Here is a 22,162-nt window from a genome sequence, read left to right on the forward strand (position 1 = left end):
TATAGCCAATAAGCCAATTGCAACAATAAAATAATATATATATTGCAGAATATTCATATGGCAAATGTTTACAATGGTCCCATATGGGGAAATTAGAAAATTACACACAAGAAAAAACAAAATGTACACTCTGAGCACATATACATGTACGGTAATAGGCACAGAAAAGGCACATAAAGAAAACTGACAATAAACGAAGAGCCATCAGATATTGTTTTTACTTTTTATCTTTTTCTAATTTTTCTCCAATGAACTTGTAGTAAGTCTATAAAAGGAAAAGTTAAATTGCTTTACAGTAGTATTTTCTTACCAACTTGATCTGTATTCTTCTAATACCAGTGTTACGAGAAGTAGCAGATAATGAATTGTCAATTAATTCTGCAAGAGCAAATGCTGTAAGAGAATAAGAATACATTATTGCTTAACATTTTCCTTTCAGGTACTTCATGTAAAAGTTCAAAGTAGAAGAAACTCTGAAGTACCTTAAGCCATCACTTTTATTTTCCAAAGAGCTAGAATTAAAGTATTATCCTGATCCTAATGATATAATACATAATAAAGGCATCATCACCAATCACCACCAGCATAAAAAAGTAGTCATCAACCAGTACTTGTATGGCACTACACATCATGAGTCAGCCAGCCATGATTCCTGGCTTCAAGGAGTTTATAATCTAAAGACAGACATACAGACATAAGAGACAAACAGAAAACCATAACCATAAAATCATATAGTAGTCTGTAGTATGTAATTATATCATGCACAAGTCAAACGTACACACATTTAGAGATATGGGGGCAAAAATAAAGGAACTATAAAAGTATATATTAAGAGCTAACTTAGATGTAGAAACCTTATAACTAAGAGTAACTTGTCAAATGGCATGGTATGTGTGACACAGAACTATAATTAATTTTCTACTACATAACCAACTTAGTGTTCAATTTATCAATGGTACAGCAATGTTAACTACCAAATTTGTCTCTTACTTCCACTGGAGTTTAATTCAGTTAAATCTATAATTAATTACAGAGTGGCACTCCAGCAAGCATGCCACATGCTCAAAGGTGTTCAGAAAGCAATCACTACAAATCAGATAGGTATAAGGATCTGGCTAATGATGATAACTCTAGAAAATGAAAAAGGGACACTGCAGGAAAAGGATGGAAAAAAATACTTAAATTTGGAAGGAGAAAAATGAGTAACATTTAGGATTTGATATCAGAATGAACGAAATTTGGATGTATGAGAAAGAAAAAGAAAGACAAGATTTGCTCTTAAAAATATTTGCTCTTAATAGACTGAATAAATGATCGTATTTCCCATAATGGAAAAAGTTAAGGAGGAGCAAGAAAAGTTCAGTTTTAGATGAGATGACCTACCGCTCCCTTATCAAGTTTAATGAGTGGGGTGTTCTACAGGGCACCAGATAGATAATATACTTAGTGAGAGAATCAAGAAAGTGGGATATAAAGATTTTTGCTCCAGTAACATAGACAGGATAGTCACAGTTTAGATCAGCTCACTAAGAGAAAAATATAAAACGATATGGTCAGCATGATTTAAAGAAATATCCACCATACAGTTGAGAATAACCAGAAGTAGCACCAAAGGCAAAGGAACAGAAACAAGGAAAGAAACAGAAATGTAAAGTCACAGACACCAAAGCAAGAGTTTAAACAGTGAGATTCTCTGCATATTCGTGACAGTACAAATGAAACTGGAAGGTATTTAATCTATAAATAATCTAAAAAATGAATAAATCAATTGACTCCACAACTATACACATTTAGAAATGTATCCCCAGAGGAAAATTAAAGATTTATTCACTATGAAATATGTAAGCACCTGTTATTTGCCAGACACTGTTCTAGGAACAGAAGACAAAAGTCCTGTTCTTGTGGCATGAACATTCTTGTGAAAGAAGATGGGAAATACAGTATCACAACAATAAATAAAATCTCTAAGCATGTGAGAAGGTGGTATGTACGATGGAGAAGAAAAAGAACAAAGGTATCAAATAACAGTAGAGCATACAGGGAACAGAGTTTTATTTTTTAACAAGGTAAAGTTCTGTTGAGAAGGTAACAGATAAACAAGACTTGAGTGAGATGAAGGAATGAGACAGCGGCTATCTGGGGGAAAAAGCATTCTAGACAGAGGGCCATAAGCTGAGAATACAGTCAGCAATGGAGTGAACAAACAAGGAGAATAGTTGTAGAAACAGGGAGCTATCAGTTGTTAAGGCAAGATGGTAACTGTAAAGACTTCAGATTTTACTTTTAGTGAAATGGGGTGTTATGAATGTTTTTAATAAAAGAATATCACAATCTGACCTCTCATTATGTGAACAGGTATGAAAAGAGGCAAGTTAAGAAACCACTGCAGGAATCTAGGTGATATGATGGTAGCTCAGACCAACTTTTAGCAATGTAAGTGGTAAGAATAGTCATTTCCAGGTAAACATTGAAGATAGTGCCAAGAGAATTTCATAGCAGATCAAATGAAAGGTATGACACAAAGAAGAATCAATGTGATTTTTGGCCTAAGCAACTGGAAAAATAGTGATGATCAATTAGAACGGGAAAATTTTGTGTAGTTATGATTCAGAACTGGGTTCCCATCATTGATACTCAAGTGGAGATGCCATATGGGCAGCTGGATAGAAAAAACTGGAATTCAGGAGATCAGCCTGAGATTATTTTCGATATTTAATTAAAAATGACCATTTTTCACCACTTCCATTTGGGAGTCACTATCATAAAGATTTAATTATTTAGAGCAATGAGAATGAATGGGATCACTAAGTGAAGAAGAGAGAGATAAGGGACCAAGGAATAAGTATGGTGCCCAGGTGCATTTGTGAAGGAAACTCTATGGGGACTACACCTGAGGGGGGAAGGGGAAGCAATTATTGTTTAATAATGACCAATGAAGTAAAAAAAAAATAAAAACGAGAGATTAAAAAAAGAAAATGGGGAAATATCAGTTATATTTCAACTTAAAAAAAGAATAAACAAGAGAGAAGGCACTGAGTGAGGTAGAAAGAAAATAAAAATTGTGGTCTCTTTAAAAGTTAAGTAAAGATTACACTGAGGAGGAAGTAGTAATAAACTGTCAAATAACACTTCAAGTAAAATGAGAACTGAAAATTGATCACTGAATTTAGTCCCTGGTGACCCTCAAAGAGCTGGTATAGTAGAATGAAAAGGCAAGAATGGGAAGAAGAGAGACACTACTAATAGTGAATACCGTCAACTTTTTTGAGGAGTTTTGCTATAAAGAAAGAAAAAAACTAGATAGCAGCTGGTGAAAAAAGATTATGTATTTAAGATAAGAGAAGTTGAGCTTTTTTGTATAAACAGAAAAATGTTAGAGGTATTAAATATACTGTTTAGGAGTTCAAGCTCTGATGTCATTTTGCTAAGTTCAAATCCTGGTACCAAAAGTTACTAATCCCCTTTCTTCATTTATCTGGAATCTCTTAGCCTCAGTTTCTTTTGCGAATCTGGGTCATTACCAATCATTAGCTACCACAGAAATTAAGGATTAAACAAAATAATGTGCATAAAGCTCTTGGGATATTGCTCGGCACTACATCTGATAGTAGTAATAGTACTGCTAGTACTCTTAAGATAGGTGTAAGAATGTGCACAAAAATTTAGTCACAAGAATGTTCAGGCACTTGTAACAATAAGAAAACAGAAATCCTTAATATCTAACGACAGAACACCATTTAAATAGTTATCTAAATACTGTATAACCATCAAAATCAAACATAATGATATATGTATTAAAGATGCTTACTCTAGCTTAAACAAAAAAGTTGGTTACAGTAGTATACACCACATAAAACCACTAAAAAGAAAAAAATATATACGAAAAGGTCTGAAATGATAAACACCAATGTGTTAGTGGCAGTTATATTTGTGCAGAAGAGATACAGTTGTCCTTTATGCTCTTTTTGTTTATCTATGTTTTCTATTTTCCTACAAATTACAATGCATATATAATGAGAAAAACCACTTTTAATAAGAAAGTTTATAACAAACATCTAAATAGTATTTATCACTTTGGCAGGAAGCAGAAAAAAATACTAAGTCAACTGATCAAAAAGAAGGATAACAACTGGCAAGTAGTAAAGGTGAAAAGAAATGACAAAAGAAATGGGGACCAGAACTCAAACCACTTATTATACAGTTAAGTTATATAATTTGCAAGATAAAATATTTTCTCAACTGGACCAAGTCTAAAGGAGGCCAGGACCAGTAAATCAGGAAAGTATATGGGTTATGGAAAGATGTGTAGGTAAAAGATTTCTTATCAGATGAAAAGGAATGAATTCTAACACTAGGTTAGTTTTAAAGGAGAGGGATCTATACTGTGAAGTAAGATGACTTAATCAGAAAAAGATATATACTGTGATGAAGGTAAGGAAGTTCATATGACTGGTGACAACCTCTAATAAAACATAATGAGAGAATTTTTAAAAAATAAGAGTGGGACATACAATCAGGTGTAAAGGAGATTAACAGTTCACCAAAATTATTATAAATGAAATACTTACGCAAAGGATTTTGTCCTTCACTTGCATAATATTCATACATGCCACTTTTAACCAGTGTGTCATAATGAGGTAGGAAGTCAATTCGTTCTTTTGTAGCTGTTAGTAGTAACTGGTCGACTGATTGTAGCAGGTATAGAGTGACTCCGTCTTTAACAGTTTCATCTGTAATCAAGAGAAAAAATCTTAAGGGATAGACTAGCAGCAGCAGTATAATGAATTTATAATTTTGAATATGCAAATTATACCTGACCCCCAAAACAATTTATCTATATATTCATTTGTGTTCTGTTAAGGATGTCACTTGATAGGCCCAAATACTTCTGCTCATCTTAAACACTCAATTCTTAAGTTAAATCAAGAGGAACTACATCAGAGTGTATCAAAATAAATGAATGGTTAAGTTCAAAAAGAATAAATCAGGCATGAAAAACTAACATATCTTGGAATCTGACTGGATAAAAAAAGTTAATGGGAGAATCCAAGTTATTTAGGAGAATTAGCTTCTTGAGGAACCACATAGAAAATCTGTGGCTAGATGTTGGGCAAGATCTGATCTTCTGTAGCCCTAACTACAATCAACTACTCCTCTAAAACAAAATCATCAATAGTTTTAGATGCTTACCTTTATCTCTGTAAAAAAGCTATTGCCTTACAGTATACTAAAAATATTACATGTAAAAGCATGAATTTATCATTGTTTGCTTACCAAAATTATCGCAAGTAATTTCTTTCCTACTTGTTGTTGTAATAACAAATTTCTCTTCAGGTGCAATGCCGAGTGTCTGTCCAAAACAAAAAGAAAAAACCATAATTATACAAAGGAACCAAATGCACTCTAAGTTCACAAGAATATGAAAATACTGATAATATAGTATAATTGTGTAATGACCACTGCATTTTTTAAGAATATAGGCCCAGAGATTTTTTTTTAAATTTTGCCTTTTCATAATTAAGCAAAATCTATTAATAAATTACCTATTTACTTAACAAGATACCCCCCCACCCCACCCTCACCCCCGCTATTATATGCCACATAGAAACAGAGAGGTCAGATGGGATATTTCGAAAAGGTTTAAACATAGCAGGGATCTCTCAGGTAAAGATATCTTATTTCGGCAGAGCAACATGGCGGTGAGGAGACGCTGCGAGTAAGATCTCCCATTAAATAAAGTTAATAGGGGGGCCTCCCTGGTGGCGCAGCGGTTGAGCGCCGGGTTGCGAAGCTGCCTACAGCCTCTGCAGCGCCGGTTCAATCCCCGGCTGCTCCCCGGCCACCGGAAGAGGGTCCCACATGGCGCGCAGACCTCTCCTGCTGCCCGCTGCTGCCCTCAGCAGTGTCTTTGGTCCTTCTGCCTGCTCTGCTTCCCGCTCTGACTCTGGTGAATTCTCTCACCCTCCCGTGCTTCTGACTGTACCCAGTGCTTGTATAAATAAATAAATAAATCTTAAAAAAAAATAAACAAATACATTTAAAAAAAAAAAAAAGTTAATAGGGAGGAAAAGCGGCAGGTCCCAGTGAGAACTGGGACACGGAAGATAAACGAGTGACTCCAGCAAACTACCCGAAGAAGAAAGTGGCCATAAAAGAGGACTAGAAGGGAGGGAAGCGCAGAACCCTGCTCCCCTCCCCCGCCCACAGAGGCTGCACTCTCTGACCCGCAGAGAGGAGGAAAACAACAAACCAAAACGGCCACCAAGAACAAACGACGCAGCAAGCGGGACTGTGAGTGGAAAGGAACTATTGCAGCCACCACACCCCTTGAACGGGAGCTGACGCGAACCCTGCAGGATTCACCGCGGCAGTGAGCAAACTGCTCCGGGCGCCATTAGAGAAGAACAAAGACCCCGGGAGAAGCGCACACAGCCCAGGCTGCCGGTAAGCTTCTGCGGATAGCTGCGCGCTCTGCGCGCTTGAAAAGCAAGTGCAGACCAGGATCAAGGCTGCCCAGGTCCCCGCGCCTGCGACCTAGGCTTGGGAGACGACCTAGGCTTGCGGGGAGACGCGCGGAGGTCCTCACTGAGGTGAAGGTCCCTCCCTGAGTAAGCAGGAACCAGGCGCCCAGGCCCTGGAGCGGTGCAAAAGGCGCCATTCCCGCGCCACTGAACTGGGCTCCAGCCCACGTCCTGGAACTGAGGGCTTTGGAACTGAGACCCGGGGCACGAAATTAGGGGCGTGGGTTCCCCACGACGGTGGGGCACAAGGCAGACACAGCACCCCAAAGCCGTTGAGGTGTACCCTACCATCCCCGCTTTGCTCCCTGTCCCACAGGGTGGAAAATCAGCTCCCCAAGGGCTCTAGGAGAGATCTCTGGCGCCACCTAGCGACTTGTAGCCAGCACAGGCTCCTGAAGGAGCTAGTGGCCAGCTGGGGAGTTAGCCCACACCCGGCCCCTTCTGAACAAGTAGTCTGAGCCCACAGGGAGAGCGAGCACCCACAGCCGGGGCAGACCAGGCACGCAGAAGAGTGTGCGTGACACCGGACGCGCAGGGAGTGTGTCCCACATCACCATTTTAGAACAGGGACATTTCTTCAGTAAAGACTACCTGCAGAAGGCTTCCTCAGGAGCCAGAGGTGAGCGGGGGAAGTTCACCCACGCCAGACCCCCTCTGGCCTGCAGTCCAAGCCCAGAGGGGGAGCAGGAACCCAACGCCGGGGCAGACCAGGCGCACAGGGGAGTGTGTCCCCACATCAACATTTTAGGACAGGGACCTTTCTCCAATAAAGACTGCTTGAAACTGACAGATGACTCCTGGAAGAACCAGAGGGGAGAAGAGAAGCCCACCCAAGATGCCGGCCAGTCCCAACAACACAGTGTCCCAACGCATACGGCAAATTAGAAAACAGACAGTAGGGAGGAGAAGAACCACACGCAACCTAGCAACTCTCCAGAGAAAAAGCACACCACAAAAAGAAAACCAGCCCCCAGATTGCAACGACAGTAACTTGGAAGAACTTCTGAGCCTTCCAGAAAGAGAATTTAAAATTGCCGTGATTAAAAAACTGACAGAAGTCATAAAGGAAAACAATGATAAGGGAAAAATAATCAACGATCAGAAGAATGAAATTGAGTCCCTAAAGAGGGAAGTAAAAGAAATGCAGGAGATCAAAGAATTAGTGGAAGAACTAAAGAATTCTGGGAAAAGCAATGAAAGCAGAATTGATGAAATGGAAGAACGAATAAGTGCTCTTGAAGACACAGAAATAAAAAGAACCAAAACAGAAAAGGAAAGAGAAGTACGAAGGAAAAAGAATGAAGAAAGACTTCGGGAACTATCTGACTCCATGAGGAAAGGAAATATAAGAGTTATAGGAATACCAGAAGGAGAGGAGAGAGAAGTAGGAACAGAGAAAATATTCAAAGAGATAATTGAAGAGAACTTCCCAAATGTGAAGAAGGAGCTGAAAATTGATATACAAGAAGCAAGAAGAACACCAAACTTCCACGACGAAAGAAAAAATACAGCAAGACACATAATAGTAAAGCTCCCAAGAATCCAGGACAAGGAAAAAATAATGAAGCTGGCAAGAGGGAAGAAACAGATAACATTCAAAGGAAAGCCAATCAGGCTGACATCAGACTTCTCCGAAGAAACACTACGGGCAAGGAGAGAGTGGAGGGACATAGTCAACAGACTCCAAGAAAACAGATGCCAACCAAGAATACTCTATCCCGCAAAGCTCTCCTTCCTCTTTGAAGAAAGAATATGGACCTTCCCAGACAAACAGAAACTCCGGAATTTCATTGCAACTAAACCCCCACTCCAAAAAATACTACAAGGAGTCCTAAAGCCAGAACCTCAGAGGGACGAATAACAATGAAAGAAGGCCAAAAAAAAAAAAAAGTTATTAAAAGAATAAATAAATAAAATCAAAGGAAAGACAAACACAATGGCAAATACAGATGTTAACATATCAATATTAACTCTAAATGTAAATGGGCTAAACTCTTCAATAAAAAGACACAGAGTTGCAGCCTGGATTAAGAAACAAAACCCAACCTTTTGCTGTCTCCAGGAAACACATTTAGCTACAAAAGATAAAAATAGGCTCAAAGTTAAAGGATGGAAAACAATCCTACAAGCAAATGGACCAAAAAAGAAAGCAGGAACAGCTATACTTATATCAGATAAAACAGATTTCAAACTCAAAAAGATAAAAAGAGACCCCAATGGTCACTACATTATGATCAAGGGGACAATACTTCAAGAAGAAATAACACTCATTAACATATACTCACCAAACGAAGGAGCACCAAAATATATCAGACAACTGTTGTCCTCTCTGAAAACAGACATCAGAGAAAACACATACGTAGTGGGAGACTTCAACACACCACTATCAACAATGGATAGATCAACAAGACAAAAAATAAGTAAAGAAACCAAAGCTCTAAATAAGGACCTAGAGCAATTGGGCTTAACAGACATCTATAGAACACTAAACCCCCAAAAAACGGAGTACACATTTTTCTCAAGCGCACACGGATCATTCTCCAGGATCGATCACATACTGGGGCACAAGACAAACATCAACAGATACACCAAGATTGAAATCATATCAACCATCTTTTCTGACCATGAAGGCATCAAACTAGAAATAAACCATAAAAAGAAGGCAAGGAACTTTCCTACCTCATGGAGATTAAAAACCACACTACTGGAAGACCACTGGACTAATGAGGAGATCAAAGAAGAAATTAAAAAAATTTTTGAATTGAACGACAAGGAGGACACCAATATCCTAAATGTATGGGATGCAGCAAAAGCAGTAATAAGAGGAAAATATATAGCAATAGAAGCTCACATCAAGAAACAAGAAAGAACTCAAAGAAACAACCTAATCTCGAAGCTCAAAGATCTAGAAAAAGAACAACAAAAAAACCCCAAAACCAGTAGAAGAAAAGAAATAATAAAAATCAAAGCAGAAATAAATGAAATTGAAACTAATAAAACAATCCAAAAGATCAATGAAACCAAGAGCTGGTTCTTTGAAAAAATCAATAAAATAGACAAACCCTTAGCCAGGCTCACAAAGGAAAAAAGGGAGAAAGCACAAATAAACAGGATCATCAATGAAAGAGGAGAAATCACAACGGACACAGCAGAAATCAAAAGAATAATCAATAACTACTATGAACAGTTATATGGAAACAAGTTTAATAATCTAGAGGAGATGGACAAATTCCTACAACTCTACAATCACCCAAAGCTAGATAAAGAAGAAATAGAACACCTAAACAGACCAATTACAATTAGCGAAATTGAAATGGTAATCAAAAACCTCCCCAAAAACAAAGGCCAGGACCTGATGGATTTACAAATGAATTCTACCAAACATTCAGAGACGAATTAGTGCCTATCCTTCACAAACTCTTCCAAAAAATTGAGAAGGAAGGGACAATACCAAACACGTTCTATGAAGCCAACATTACACTAATACCAAAACCGAACAAGGACAACACAAAAAAGGAAAACTACAGGCCAATCTCCCTAATGAACACTGATGCAAAAATCCTCAATAAAATTTTAGCCATCAGAATCCAACAATGTATCCATAAGATAATTCATCACGACCAAGTAGGATTCATTCCAGGGGCACAAGGATGGTTTAACATCCGAAAATCAATCAACGTTATCCAACACATCAACAAAAAGAAATATAAAAACCATATGATAATATCAATAGATGCTGAGAAAGCTTTCGACAAAGTGCAACACCCATTCATGATAAAAGCCCTTGAAATTCTTGGGATACAAGGAACATACCTCAACATCATAAAGGCCATCTATGACAAGCCAACAGCCAGTATCATTCTCAATGGTGAAAAGCTGAAAGCAATTCCATTAAGATCTGGAACAAGACAAGGATGTCCACTCTCACCACTGCTTTTCAATATGATACTGGAAGTCCTAGCCAGGGCAATAAGACAAGAGAAAGACATCCAAGGAATCCAAATAGGAAAAGAAGAAGTCAAACTATCACTATTTGCAGACGATATGATATTATACATAGAGAACCCCAAAAACTCCACAGAAAAGCTAATTCAACTCATCAATCAGTTCAGTAAAGTGGCAGGATACAAAATCAACATGCAAAAGTCAGTAGCCTTCCTATACACAAACAATAAATCTGAAGAAGAAGAAATCAAAAAAACCATCCCTTTTGTTATTGAAACAAAAAAAATCAAATATTTGGGAATAAATCTAACAAAAGAGGTAAAGGACCTATACAAAGAAAACTATAAAACACTGTTAAAAGAAATAGAAGAAGACACAAAGAAATGGAGAGACATCCCTGCTCGTGGATTGGAAGAATAAACATTATTAAAATGGCCATCCTTCCAAAAGCAATATGCTATTCCAATCAAATGCTATTCCAATCAAAATTTCAATGTCATTCTTCAACGAAATAGAACAATTATTGATGAAATTCATATGGAATCACAAAAAACCCCGAATAGCCAAAGCTCTCCTGAAAAAAAAAGAAGGGAATGGAGGCATTACACTCCCAGACTTCAAACTATACTACAAAGCCATAATCATCAAAACTGCATGGTATTGGAACAAGAACAGACATACAGACCAATGGAATCGAATAGAAAATCCAGAAATAAACCCACAGATTTATGGTCAACTAATCTTTGACAAAGGAGCAAAGACTATGCATTGGAGCAAAGAAAGTTTGTTCAATAAATGGTGCTGGGAAAACTGGGTCGCTACATGCAAAAGAATGAAGCTTGACCACTACCTCACACCATACACAAAAATCAACTCAAAATGGATTAAAGAACTAGACATAAGACCGGAAACCATAAAATATATACAAGGAAATATAGGCGAAACACTACGTGATCTGCACATCAAAGACATCTTTACAGACACATCACCCAAAGCAGTGATAGTGAAGGCAAAGATAAACAGCTGGGACTACATCAAATTAAAGAGCTTCTGCACAGCAAAAGAGACAATAACAAAAACAAAGAGAAACTCCACCAACTGGGAGAACATTTTTGCACCCAACACTGATGATAAAGGACTGATCACAAAAATCTGCAAAGAGCTGATGAGACTCAACAACAACAAAGAAAATAATCCAGTCAAAAAATGGGCAGAAGAGCTAAAAAGAAACTTCTCTGAAGAGGAAATGCAAACAGGCATATGAAAAAATGTTCATGGCCAACAGGCATATGAAAAAATGTTCAACATCACTTGCCATCAGGGAAATGCAAATCAAAACTACCATGAGATACCATCTTACACCAGTGAGAATGGCACATATTAAAAAAACTAGCAACAACAAATGCTGGCGAGGGTGTGGAGAAAAAGGAACTCTTCTGCACTGTTGGTGGGAGTGCAAACTGGTCCAACCACTATGGAGAGCTGTGTGGAGATTTCTGGACCTACTAAACATAGAGCTTCCATATGATCCAGAATTCCACTCCTAGGTATTTACCCAAAGGACACAGAAACATCAATTCCAAAGAACACCTGCACCCCTATGTTTATAGCAGCACTGTTTACAATAGCTAAGCTTTGGAAACAACCCAAATGCCCAAAAATAGATGACTGTATCAAGAAGATGTGGTACATATATACCATGGAATATTACTCAGCATTCAAAAAAGATAAACACATGCAATTTGCAGCAACATGGATGGCGCTGGAAGGGATCATGCTCAGCGAAATAAGCCAAAAAGAAAAAGAAAAATACCGGATGGTCTCACTCATAGCAGGAATCTAGAAAACTTAAATAAGGGACCAGGAAAATGAATAACTATAAGAAAGTGAAAATCAAAATCAACAAAAAACTATGAACCAGAGACACTTTTAGGGGGGCGGGGGCGGGAGGGGAGGGATTAGGGTCAGAATGGGGGGGCTGCAATTTTATGGGGAATATAACAATAAAATTTATAAAAAAATAAAATAAAATAAAATAATAAAAAAATAAAAAATAAATAAAATATATAATAATAAAAAAAAGATATCTTATTTCATGTCCAAGTAAAAATAAATTTATTTGAAGCAATGAATTAACATAACATTTTTGTTTATACAGATTAAATATTTTTTATGTAAAATCAAAAGTACTATAAGAAAAGAAGGAACTCCCTGGTGGCAGAGGGGTCAAATAAAGTCTCAGCACTATCAAGATATCACCAGCTACTACAACATGAGTTCAATCAATCCCCAGCCAGGGAGCTAACCCCCATATGGCACAGTGGCTCTCTCCTGTCTTGCCCACTTCTCCCCTCAGCAGTGTATTTCAGTAGCTTCTGCTCACTACTCTGTCTCTAATGAATCCTCTCACCCCCACACCTCTGGCCTACACCCCAGTTCTTCTATGCATAAATAAAAATAAATCTTAAAAAAGAAATTAATACTGCACAACACTAAGGTAAGGCTAGTAGTGCTATGCAGGATATCTATATTGAAGAATCTTTTATTTCTATCATAACCTCCTCCAAAAGAACTTAAAAATTTGAGGCAAATAATAAATTATGGGGGGAGTTACAACTGGAGACAAAAGTATTCAGAAATCCAAGACAAAGATAAACAAAAAAGGAAAAAAGACATCAACAATCAAAAGGAGAAAATACAAATAAATGACCAATGAACACAAGAAAAACTGAAATTTTACAGCTAATCCAAAAATGAGTTAGAAAAGTGAGATAATTTTACATCTTTAAAATTAAAAACATATGCTCTTACTAAAACTAAACAATACAATAATGTACAGTTAAGAGACTGACTTTTAACTAATCCAGACCAATCTTATTGCTGAATACAACTAAAAAAATCTAGATTAATGATATTCAAGTCATTAGTAGTGATGCTAAAAACACTTATTGGTACTACTGAAACTAAGGAAGCACTTAAGGTCATATATCAACACTAACAAATAAAAAGCAAAGAATCAAACATTTATCCTGCTTTTTTGTACAAACTGTCTTTCAGGGTGTCCAAACAGCTTTAGCTGTGGCAAAGTTGTTCTTCATTAAAGAATTCCAGGAAATAAATATATGAGGACTGGCTATCAGAGTATCACCATCAATGAATGGCATACAGAACAAAACTTTATTATGAAGGGATCCATCTGAAACCACCTGAATTCCCCTACTATGATGTTAGTATTGCTAAGAGTAAAATGTCCATGAATTATATGCCTCCATGTAACATGAAGTACCACCACCATCTATGACGTATTCTCGCCTTCTCACACTAAAGAAGTTGAACCTAAATCTCAATTACAAGTTTTTAGAAATAATTTCAAGTTTACAAGATATAATAAAGAGAACAAGTTAAATTACACCATAAGGGAATGCAGACAAATCCAGAAGATAGAATATTAAAGAAAAACTCACTTGTATCTTCAACAGGTCAGTGTCAGAAAAAAACTACAAAAGAGATTTAGGAAAGGGGGTTCTCCTCAAATACTCTAAATATTTTCCTTTATTATTTTAATTACGGTAACAGTGGTTTACAACACTAACTGATTTGGGGGTATAGATTCACATGTCTTCAGATCTATGTTACACCACCACCAGAACACCTATAATTAATCCTCAAACTTAAATCCACTGGATCCCCTCCACCCTGTCCCACTGATAGCTTTAATTCTATGGTCAGATTTCTTGTTTGGTTTAGTTTTTATGTTCCTTTGTTGTGTTTCTCTATATTCCACATGAGTGAAATCATCCAGTATTTGTGTTTCTCCTTCTGACTTAATGTCACGTCGCATAACCTCTTCCAGTTCAAGTTCATGTTGTTGCAAATGGCCAAGATTTCACCTTTAAAGGCTGAGTAGTATTCCACTGTATATATACACCACAGCTTCTTTATCCACTCAAGTCATTGACCACTTACATTGTTTCCATAATGTGGCTATTGTAAATAGTTCTGCAATGAACATGGAAGTACATATTACTTCAAATTAGTACCTTTGCATCCTTAGGGTAAATAACCTAGGAGTAGGAATCCTGGGTTGTAAGGTAGCGCTGTTTTTAACATTTTGATAAACCTCCATACAATCTTCCCTAGAGGCTGGACAGTCTACATTCCCACCAACAGTGTACAAGGGCTCCCTTTTCTCCACACCCTCACTAACAGTAATTTCTTTTTCTTTCCTTTTTTTTTTTTTTTGACGTGGATCTTTCTCACAGAAGTGAGGCGATACTTCATTGTGGATTTGATTTGAAATGCCATAATTTTTTTCTTCCTTTATCTAACAAAATCCTTTATTTTTTTCAGTTTTAAAAATCTTTTATTGAGCCTCTCTGGAGGCACAGGTGGTTCAGCACAGTGCTGTGAAGCTGTCTGCAACCCTGGAATGCAGATTCGATCCCAGCTGGCCTGGGAGATACCCACATGGCGCAAAAGACCTCTCCTGTCTTGCCTGCTGCTCCCCTCAGCAGTGTATTTCAGTTAGTCTGCCTGTTCTGTTCCCTGCTGTCTCTGGTGAATCCTCTCACACTCCCGCACATCTGGCCTATACCCTGGTTCTTGTATGCATAATAAATCAATCTTTAAAAAAAATCTTTTATTGAGGCAATACTGGTTTACATTGTCGCTTGTATTTTGGGAGTATAGCATCCTCCTTCAGGTATTATTACCAAAGTGTACCCACCAACAAAGCACCCACAGTTCATCATTATAGTCCACTATACTCTCTCCCCACTTTACTACAAATTTAAAAGAAGAATCATAAAAATTAAGGTCAATGTGAGGACCCTGTTGGTATCCTAATTTAATCAAACCAATTATTAAAAGACACTTTTGAAAGAGAAATCTGAACATGAACGATCAGAAAAGTTTAAACACTAATTGATGATGTGATAATAAAAGTGTAGGCTGAAGTATATAGGAGCAAAGCAAACTAAGACCTACAAGATGCTACAAAGACAAAAATGGCTAGTGGTATACTTGGTAACTGTTGAATCTGGATGATATGTCTATAGGGATACTACTATGGCTTTGCTTGAAACTAAAAAAAAAAAAACAAAAACAAAAAACAAACAAACAAACAAAAAAACTAGCTAAGACATGGAAACAACCTAAATGCCCCAAACAGATGACTGGATCAAAAAGATGTGGTATATATACATAATGGAATATTATTCAGCAATCAAAAGAGATAAACTCATGCCATTTGCAGCAATATGGATGGAGCTGGAAGGGATTATGCTCAGTGAAATAAGTCAGAAGGAAAGAAAAAAATGTCAGATGCTTTCGCTTATAGAAGGAACATAAGAAACCATACCAGGGATCAGGGAAAAAAAAAAAAAGACAAAGCTAGCTGACAAACTATAAATCAGAGACATTCAGTGGGGGTGGGGGAGGGAGAGAGGTCAAAACAGGAGGGAAGAGCACAAGAAACTATGGTGAAGGTTCACAGGTGTCTTGTTGGTGGTAATTTTATCAGGATTACACCTGAGAAGAGAATGAACAACTATGTAAAAAAAAATTAAATATACTATAATAAACCAGTGGAAGTGAATTGCAAACTCTGAAACACGCCCACACATATATGCGTGGAGAGATTGGCAAATAGGAGGAAGTGACACTACAAATTGGTAGGGAAAGAAAAAACTATTTAATGAATGATACTGAGACAACTTCCTAATTCCCCCATAATTTATGATTTACCTCAATCATAAATTACAAATAAAATAAAATCCCAATATCAATATACACAAAAATAAATTCCAAGTGAATTAAAAGTTGTGCATTAATCCAAAATTTTAGAGGAAAACCTAAAAGGTTGATAAAATAGAGAAAAAGACTTCAGAAAAGACACAAAAAGTGCAAGCCATAAAGGAAAAAATGAGTTAGAGAAATTTTTAAAATGTATCATTCCTATTAAAATGGCAAAAATTTTAAGTCCTTACAATATAGGCATCTTTATAGGAAAACAGGTGCTAAGACTGCTTACACACTGCTAAGACTGAGAATCAGCATAATCATAATGAAAAGCAATTTGGTATACTTTAGTAAAACTAAAGATACACATATTCTATGACACTCCACTCTAGAAAATTAAGCTATAGATACAAACTTACCAGAAATAAGATTCCACCTGTTTAGCAGAAAATTCTCTTTACAGATGTTTATTAGTTTTTTAGGCAACCATGACAGTATTTTTGTTCACTACTATCTTATTTCTGTGATGTCCCAATTGTCAGATTACGTGCTTATGCATTCTATAGAACATAATTTGCTTGTATAATTAAGGAAAAACTAAGGGTCAAACAGAAGATGTATGTATACAAGAAAATTGTTTATATGTAATTTTTCCATATAATCTCTACATAATTTTATTGTTATTCAAGCAAAATACATAAGTCATCTTTTTGTGTCCTTTGCTTCATCTATAATTCCATACAAAATTATTTCTTGAATTCAAATTTTATTCTAACTACAACTCAAATACTTGACAAATATAAATTCACTGTTTTATATTACTCATTATGTCTTCATTCAAAATGCTAAACCCTTCTATTCCATAATTTAGTCTAAAGTCTATCTTATCAAACATAGTCTTTCATGCATTTGTACCAATCTGCTCTTGCATATATATAGATACACTTCCTCTTTCTCTACATGAAATGATTATATTCTACTTTGGCAAATCTCTATTAGGCTTTTTTCATTTTTATAAGAGCATTTCAATGCCACCTTTTTGGGTGTTAACTGTAAAAGCATATGATCTACCTTTAGTGGGTAATACAAAGTACCTGCCCTCCATATCCTTAGGTCACCTTCAAATGACCTGCTGCCAACTTCTGTCAAGTTATTTTCAAGAAATATTTATGAAAGGCTGTAACACACTTGAATGGATGAAATACTAGGATATTTTAATTTCGTTCATGGATTAAGTCAGTCAGAAACTATATATCTGCACTGCTCTGGAACTCTATTAGAAACTGGCCTTTAATGATTTGTGCTTCAGCATTATATCCCATGACTCTGTCCTTGAGTCACCCACATACTATAAACATCCATACCAGACTTGAACGAGAAATCTCTACAAAAATCTGGGTGATTACTGGTTAAAGCAGCTTTCATTATTATAAATAACATACACCCTATTTGGCATTGAGGACAAGAAGTAATCCTTCCTGTCTGTAAGAATGTTATATCACTCAGAATCTGTGAGGACTTTTGGGAGAAATCTTTCTCAAATGAAAGCTTCAGTTCCCTAGCATTTGGCATGTTTTTATTGTGGATTTTGTATCAATTATCTTTCCTCCTTTTATTTGATTTTTAGAAAACTCAAAGTTGATTTCACTCCTCAGCTTTGGGGTAAGATATTGTGAACTCTCATTTATTGATTCTCCTTAGGATACTGTTCTGTTTTTTCCAACGTCATCTTTTACTTATTTTTCTTTCCATCTTTTGGAATTAACATAGCGTATCCTGTGAACTTTTTTTTTTAAGGGAGGAGACTAATTCATTTAACTAAACAGCTATAAACCAAATCGTAGGTAAGGCTAGCACTCTCAGGAATCACATAAAAGGATCATATAGTATTCTAAAAAGTAGTAACAAAATAGTAGAGCAACAAAATATTGTGATCCACACAAAGGAAAAAGTAGGCCTTTTTTCCAAAATTGAGGATGGAAAAGAAGGTTTGTCTGGGCACATTTAAGAGCTAGCCAAATGAGTCATTTTCTAATCTTGATTCTGCAAGACACAGGGCTCACGCAGTTAATAGCTACTTACCACAGGTCTAAGGGCTTCTTCCAGATCTACCTTTTTCTCTTCCTTCCTCTTGATTGCTCTCCTTTTCCACAGGGTGAGCTTCCTCCAAGTAACAGTTTAGGATTTATAATACTTTCTGGTACTACAAATACTTACTGCGGTAAGTTTTTTTTTTTGAAGATTTATACAAGCACTGGGTACAGTCAGAAGCGCAGGAGGGTGAGAGAATTCACCAGAGCCAGAGTAGGGAGTGGAACAGGCAGAAGGACCGAAATACACTGCTGAGGGGAGCAGCGGGCGGCAGGAGAGGTCTGCGTGCCATGTGGGACCCTCCTCCCGTGGCCGGGAGCAGCCGGGGATCAAACCAGCGCTGCAGAGGCTGCAGGCAGCTTTGCAACCCAGCGCTCAACCGCTGCGCCAGCGGGGAGGCCCACTGCAGTAAGTTTTAATGAGATACTTTAATCTAGTGCACTATTTTGCTCACTCTCCTAAGAAGAAAATCAAGGCTTTGGTAACCAGCATGGGCACTGTGTTTTGTTTTAAACCGAAACTTTCAAATCAAACAGACCTAGATCCTAATCCAAATTTCACTCCTTATTAACTGTATAGCCATAAATTTAATTCAGTTCTTCATGGATGTAAGGAAGTCAAGGCTATCAGTAAGGCAGCATAAACTAATGCTATTAAAAGCAGATTCTAGGGGCCTCCCTGATGGTGCAAGGGGTTAAGACACAGCACTATGAAGCTACTGCAGCACAGTACCCGCAGCCAGGGCAGCACAAGTTCGATCCCCAGACAAGGAGGTGATCCACATGGCACAGCAGACTTCTCCTGTCTCGCCCGCTCCTCCCCTCAGCAGTGTGATTCAGTCAGTCTGCCTGTTCTGTTCGCCCTCTGTCTCTGGCGAATCCTCTCAACCCCCATACCTCTGGTCTGTACCCCAGTTCTTGAACGTATAACTAAACAAATCTTTGAAAAAAAAAATAGATTCTAAAAACATTAATCTCCCATTCGTAAAAAAATTAGTTCTTTCCTCTCAATTTCAGACAAGCTTAACCTTCTTTTGCTCTTGCAGGAATGTGTGGAAAGGAAGAAAAAATTAGCCAAAGGAAGTATCTTTGGTTTTGAGATTAAAAGATTGAAGGAATGAAATAAATATATCTGTTCCCTATAACAGAGAACTTCATTTTTTGACAGAAAGAATATGGATTCTGGATTGGAATCAGATTTGACTATAACCTGTTTGACTTAAATAACCATCTCCAAGAGTTTCCACTTCTGCAAAACTAGAAGTTAGTAATACTTCCCCTATCTAACAGCACGGCTGAGGCTTGTAGGTGAGAATTTATTTCTAGAGGGAGAATGAATCAACACAATCTTTTTGAAAAGCAATTTAAAAAATGTATCACAGGCTTTAAAAATGTTCCTGACTTGGGCCTCCCAGGTGACACAGGGGTTAAAGACAGCGGTTAAAGACAGCGCTATCAAGCTAGTACCAGCCACAGCAGCACAAGTTCAATCCCTAGCCAGTCTGGGAACAACCCACATGGTATAGCAGACCTCTCCTGCCTCTGCTGCTGCTCCCCTCAGCAGTGTATTTCAGTACATCTGCCTGTTCTGCTCCCCACTCTCTGTGGTGAATCCTCTCACACACACACACACCCTGGCCCCACACCTCTGGCTTATACTCAGTTCCTGTACACATAAATAAATAAATCTTAAAAAAAAAAAAGTTCCTGACTTTTAGTAAAGGATTCTCACTTCTAAGTTTCTAAACTAAAGAAAAGTAAAGACATGAAAGACTATGAATTCAAAGACGTCTATCATGGCATTACTTAAAATTACAAAAACCGAAAGTTATATAAATGTTGACAAAAATGAGACACCTGGTTATGTAAAGAGTGGTACCAAACCTATCATTTCTAACTTTGATTATGAAGACTTAAATTAACATAGAAAAATATCAACAATGTTAAGTGAAACAACAGAATATAAAGCATATATTATAGCTATTATTAAAAAGGGAGGGAGGAGGTTACAAAGAAATAATCCCAAATCCTAACAGTGGTTACAAATTTAAGTGAGTAAAAGTTTACTCTCTCCCTCTGGTTCCATATTTTTGTTAATGCGCTGATAATCTTACAGTAAAAATAAAGAGTTTTTTTGGTAGGACGATTTGAATACAAATTTTAAAATGAGCTTTCATTCCATTACTATTCAAACACATGGCAATCTGCTATCTCTAGGCACAGGATGAATTTTCCAGTTTATAAATTTTGTCTTCAAACATTCTAAGTTGGCCATTCATTGTGTGCCAGATAGTTCCAGCCGCTGAGAATACAGATGTGGACAAATCAAAATCCTTGTTCTCAAGTTGTTTTGTTTCTATGGGACTTGGTTTCAATGATCTCTACAATTATAGTTATATCACTAGACCAGTAATAAATCATGCTCCTACTAATCTTAAAACGCTGTTTTACACAAAGTTCTCTTTCCTTGGCGGCTTAAGTGTTTTTATAACTTAAAAAGAAGTGCAACTGGTTAATACAGAACATGACAATATACCTTCTTTAAAGCTCAGTCAACACCATCACCATTTCAAATCCACTAAACACAGCTGCAAGTGGGTTTTCCTACGTAGTCATTAATTTTTAAAACAAACTAATATAACAGATCTGTATCGTCTTTTGCGTTTCCGGCTACCCTTGGACTCTACCTTGGACATCCTTCGAGTCAGTTCAGGAACTCCCAAGGATTAAGGTTCAGAAAACCAGCTCCACCTGTGAAGCTGACTGGAGCAAGTGCTTGCCCTCCGGAAGGACCCTACCAGGCAGGGCCTCGAAAACCTTAACAGGATGACCCAGGCAATTACTGCATCATTTCATGAACCTGAGGAAAATCGACTCCAAGAATTTCACAACTTCTAATCATTGCCACAGACTTTAACAGAGTCACCAGGTATAACTTTGCTCTCCTCTTAAAAAAAAAAAAAAAAAAGTACCACATGAAGACACAAAAGTGGCTTTCTTTATGGAAAGATGAGCTTGGACTACAAGGTCGCCAAGGGCCAATGAGACCCGAAGCATCAAACCTGGGCAGCCAGACCCTTCAGCCAAGGAGCCGCGGCTCTGCACTCCGAGGCCCGGGCCGGGACCGGGAGCATGGCGGGCCCCCGCGAGCAGCCCAGGCCGCAGGTCAGGGGCCGGGTGACAGGTTTATTGCCCTCAGGGAGCAACTTGGCTTTCTGGTGACCCTCCAAGCCGAACTCTCACCCGCGCATCCCTCCTCCAGCCCTCCGCGTACCTGACACACTGAGGCGCGGAACCCCGCGTAGTCGGAGCGCTCCCCGACCTGCAGCGGCCGGTCCCCGAGCTCCGACTCCTCCTCGCGCCGGTCAAACAAGTACACAGTCCTGCAGCCATCGGCTCCGCCGCCCTCTGCCGTCGCCGCCGAGGGCCCGCCGCCGCCCGTCGCTGCCATATTGGGGGAAAGGAGAATAAACAGCTACGGCGGCGGCGCGGCCGCGCTCTGGGTCGAGGCGCTGCTCCGCAGGGCGCCTTCAGCTCTAGCCCCTGGGGCGGCGCGAGGCCTCCACCCCGGCGCGCTGCAGCTCCTCCTTCCGCGGCGGCGGCCGCACCGCGAAGGCGCGAGGATCACCCGGGAACCGATTCAAACGAGCTCCTGCCCGTGCACCACGTCACTTCCGCGGCCCGCCGGTGCCGGGGTGGGGGAAGGCGCGCGGCGCCCTCTGCGTAGGGCCAGGGCCCGAGCCCGCCGCCGCCAACGCGAAGCTCGCCGCGCGAGCCGCCACTGGGCCGCCGCCGGAGACCGTGTGGCGCAGGAGGAAGAGGGGACGCCCGCCGCGCGGAGGGGGCGGGGCGAATCCGGCAGTCGCC

General features: G+C 38.6%; 1 protein-coding gene across 1 annotated transcript in view; it reads right to left on the reverse strand.

The window, feature by feature from the left end:
- SMCHD1 (structural maintenance of chromosomes flexible hinge domain containing 1) overlaps positions 1–21,746 on the reverse strand; it is a gene marked incomplete at both ends in the record, with an annotated part of 136,842 nt that extends 115,096 nt beyond the window's left edge. Inside the window, 4 exons of the mRNA XM_084252786.1 lie at positions 311–393; positions 4,569–4,730; positions 5,275–5,350; positions 21,570–21,746. Of these exons, the coding sequence (XP_084108912.1) occupies positions 311–393; positions 4,569–4,730; positions 5,275–5,350; positions 21,570–21,746 (498 nt within the window). The remainder of the gene's footprint in view (positions 1–310; positions 394–4,568; positions 4,731–5,274; positions 5,351–21,569) is intronic.
- Positions 21,747–22,162: the final 416 nt, after the last annotated feature.

Source organism: Talpa europaea (genome assembly GCF_964194135.1).
Source record: "Talpa europaea genome assembly, chromosome: 13".
Classification (NCBI taxonomy): Eukaryota; Metazoa; Chordata; class Mammalia; order Eulipotyphla; family Talpidae; genus Talpa; species Talpa europaea.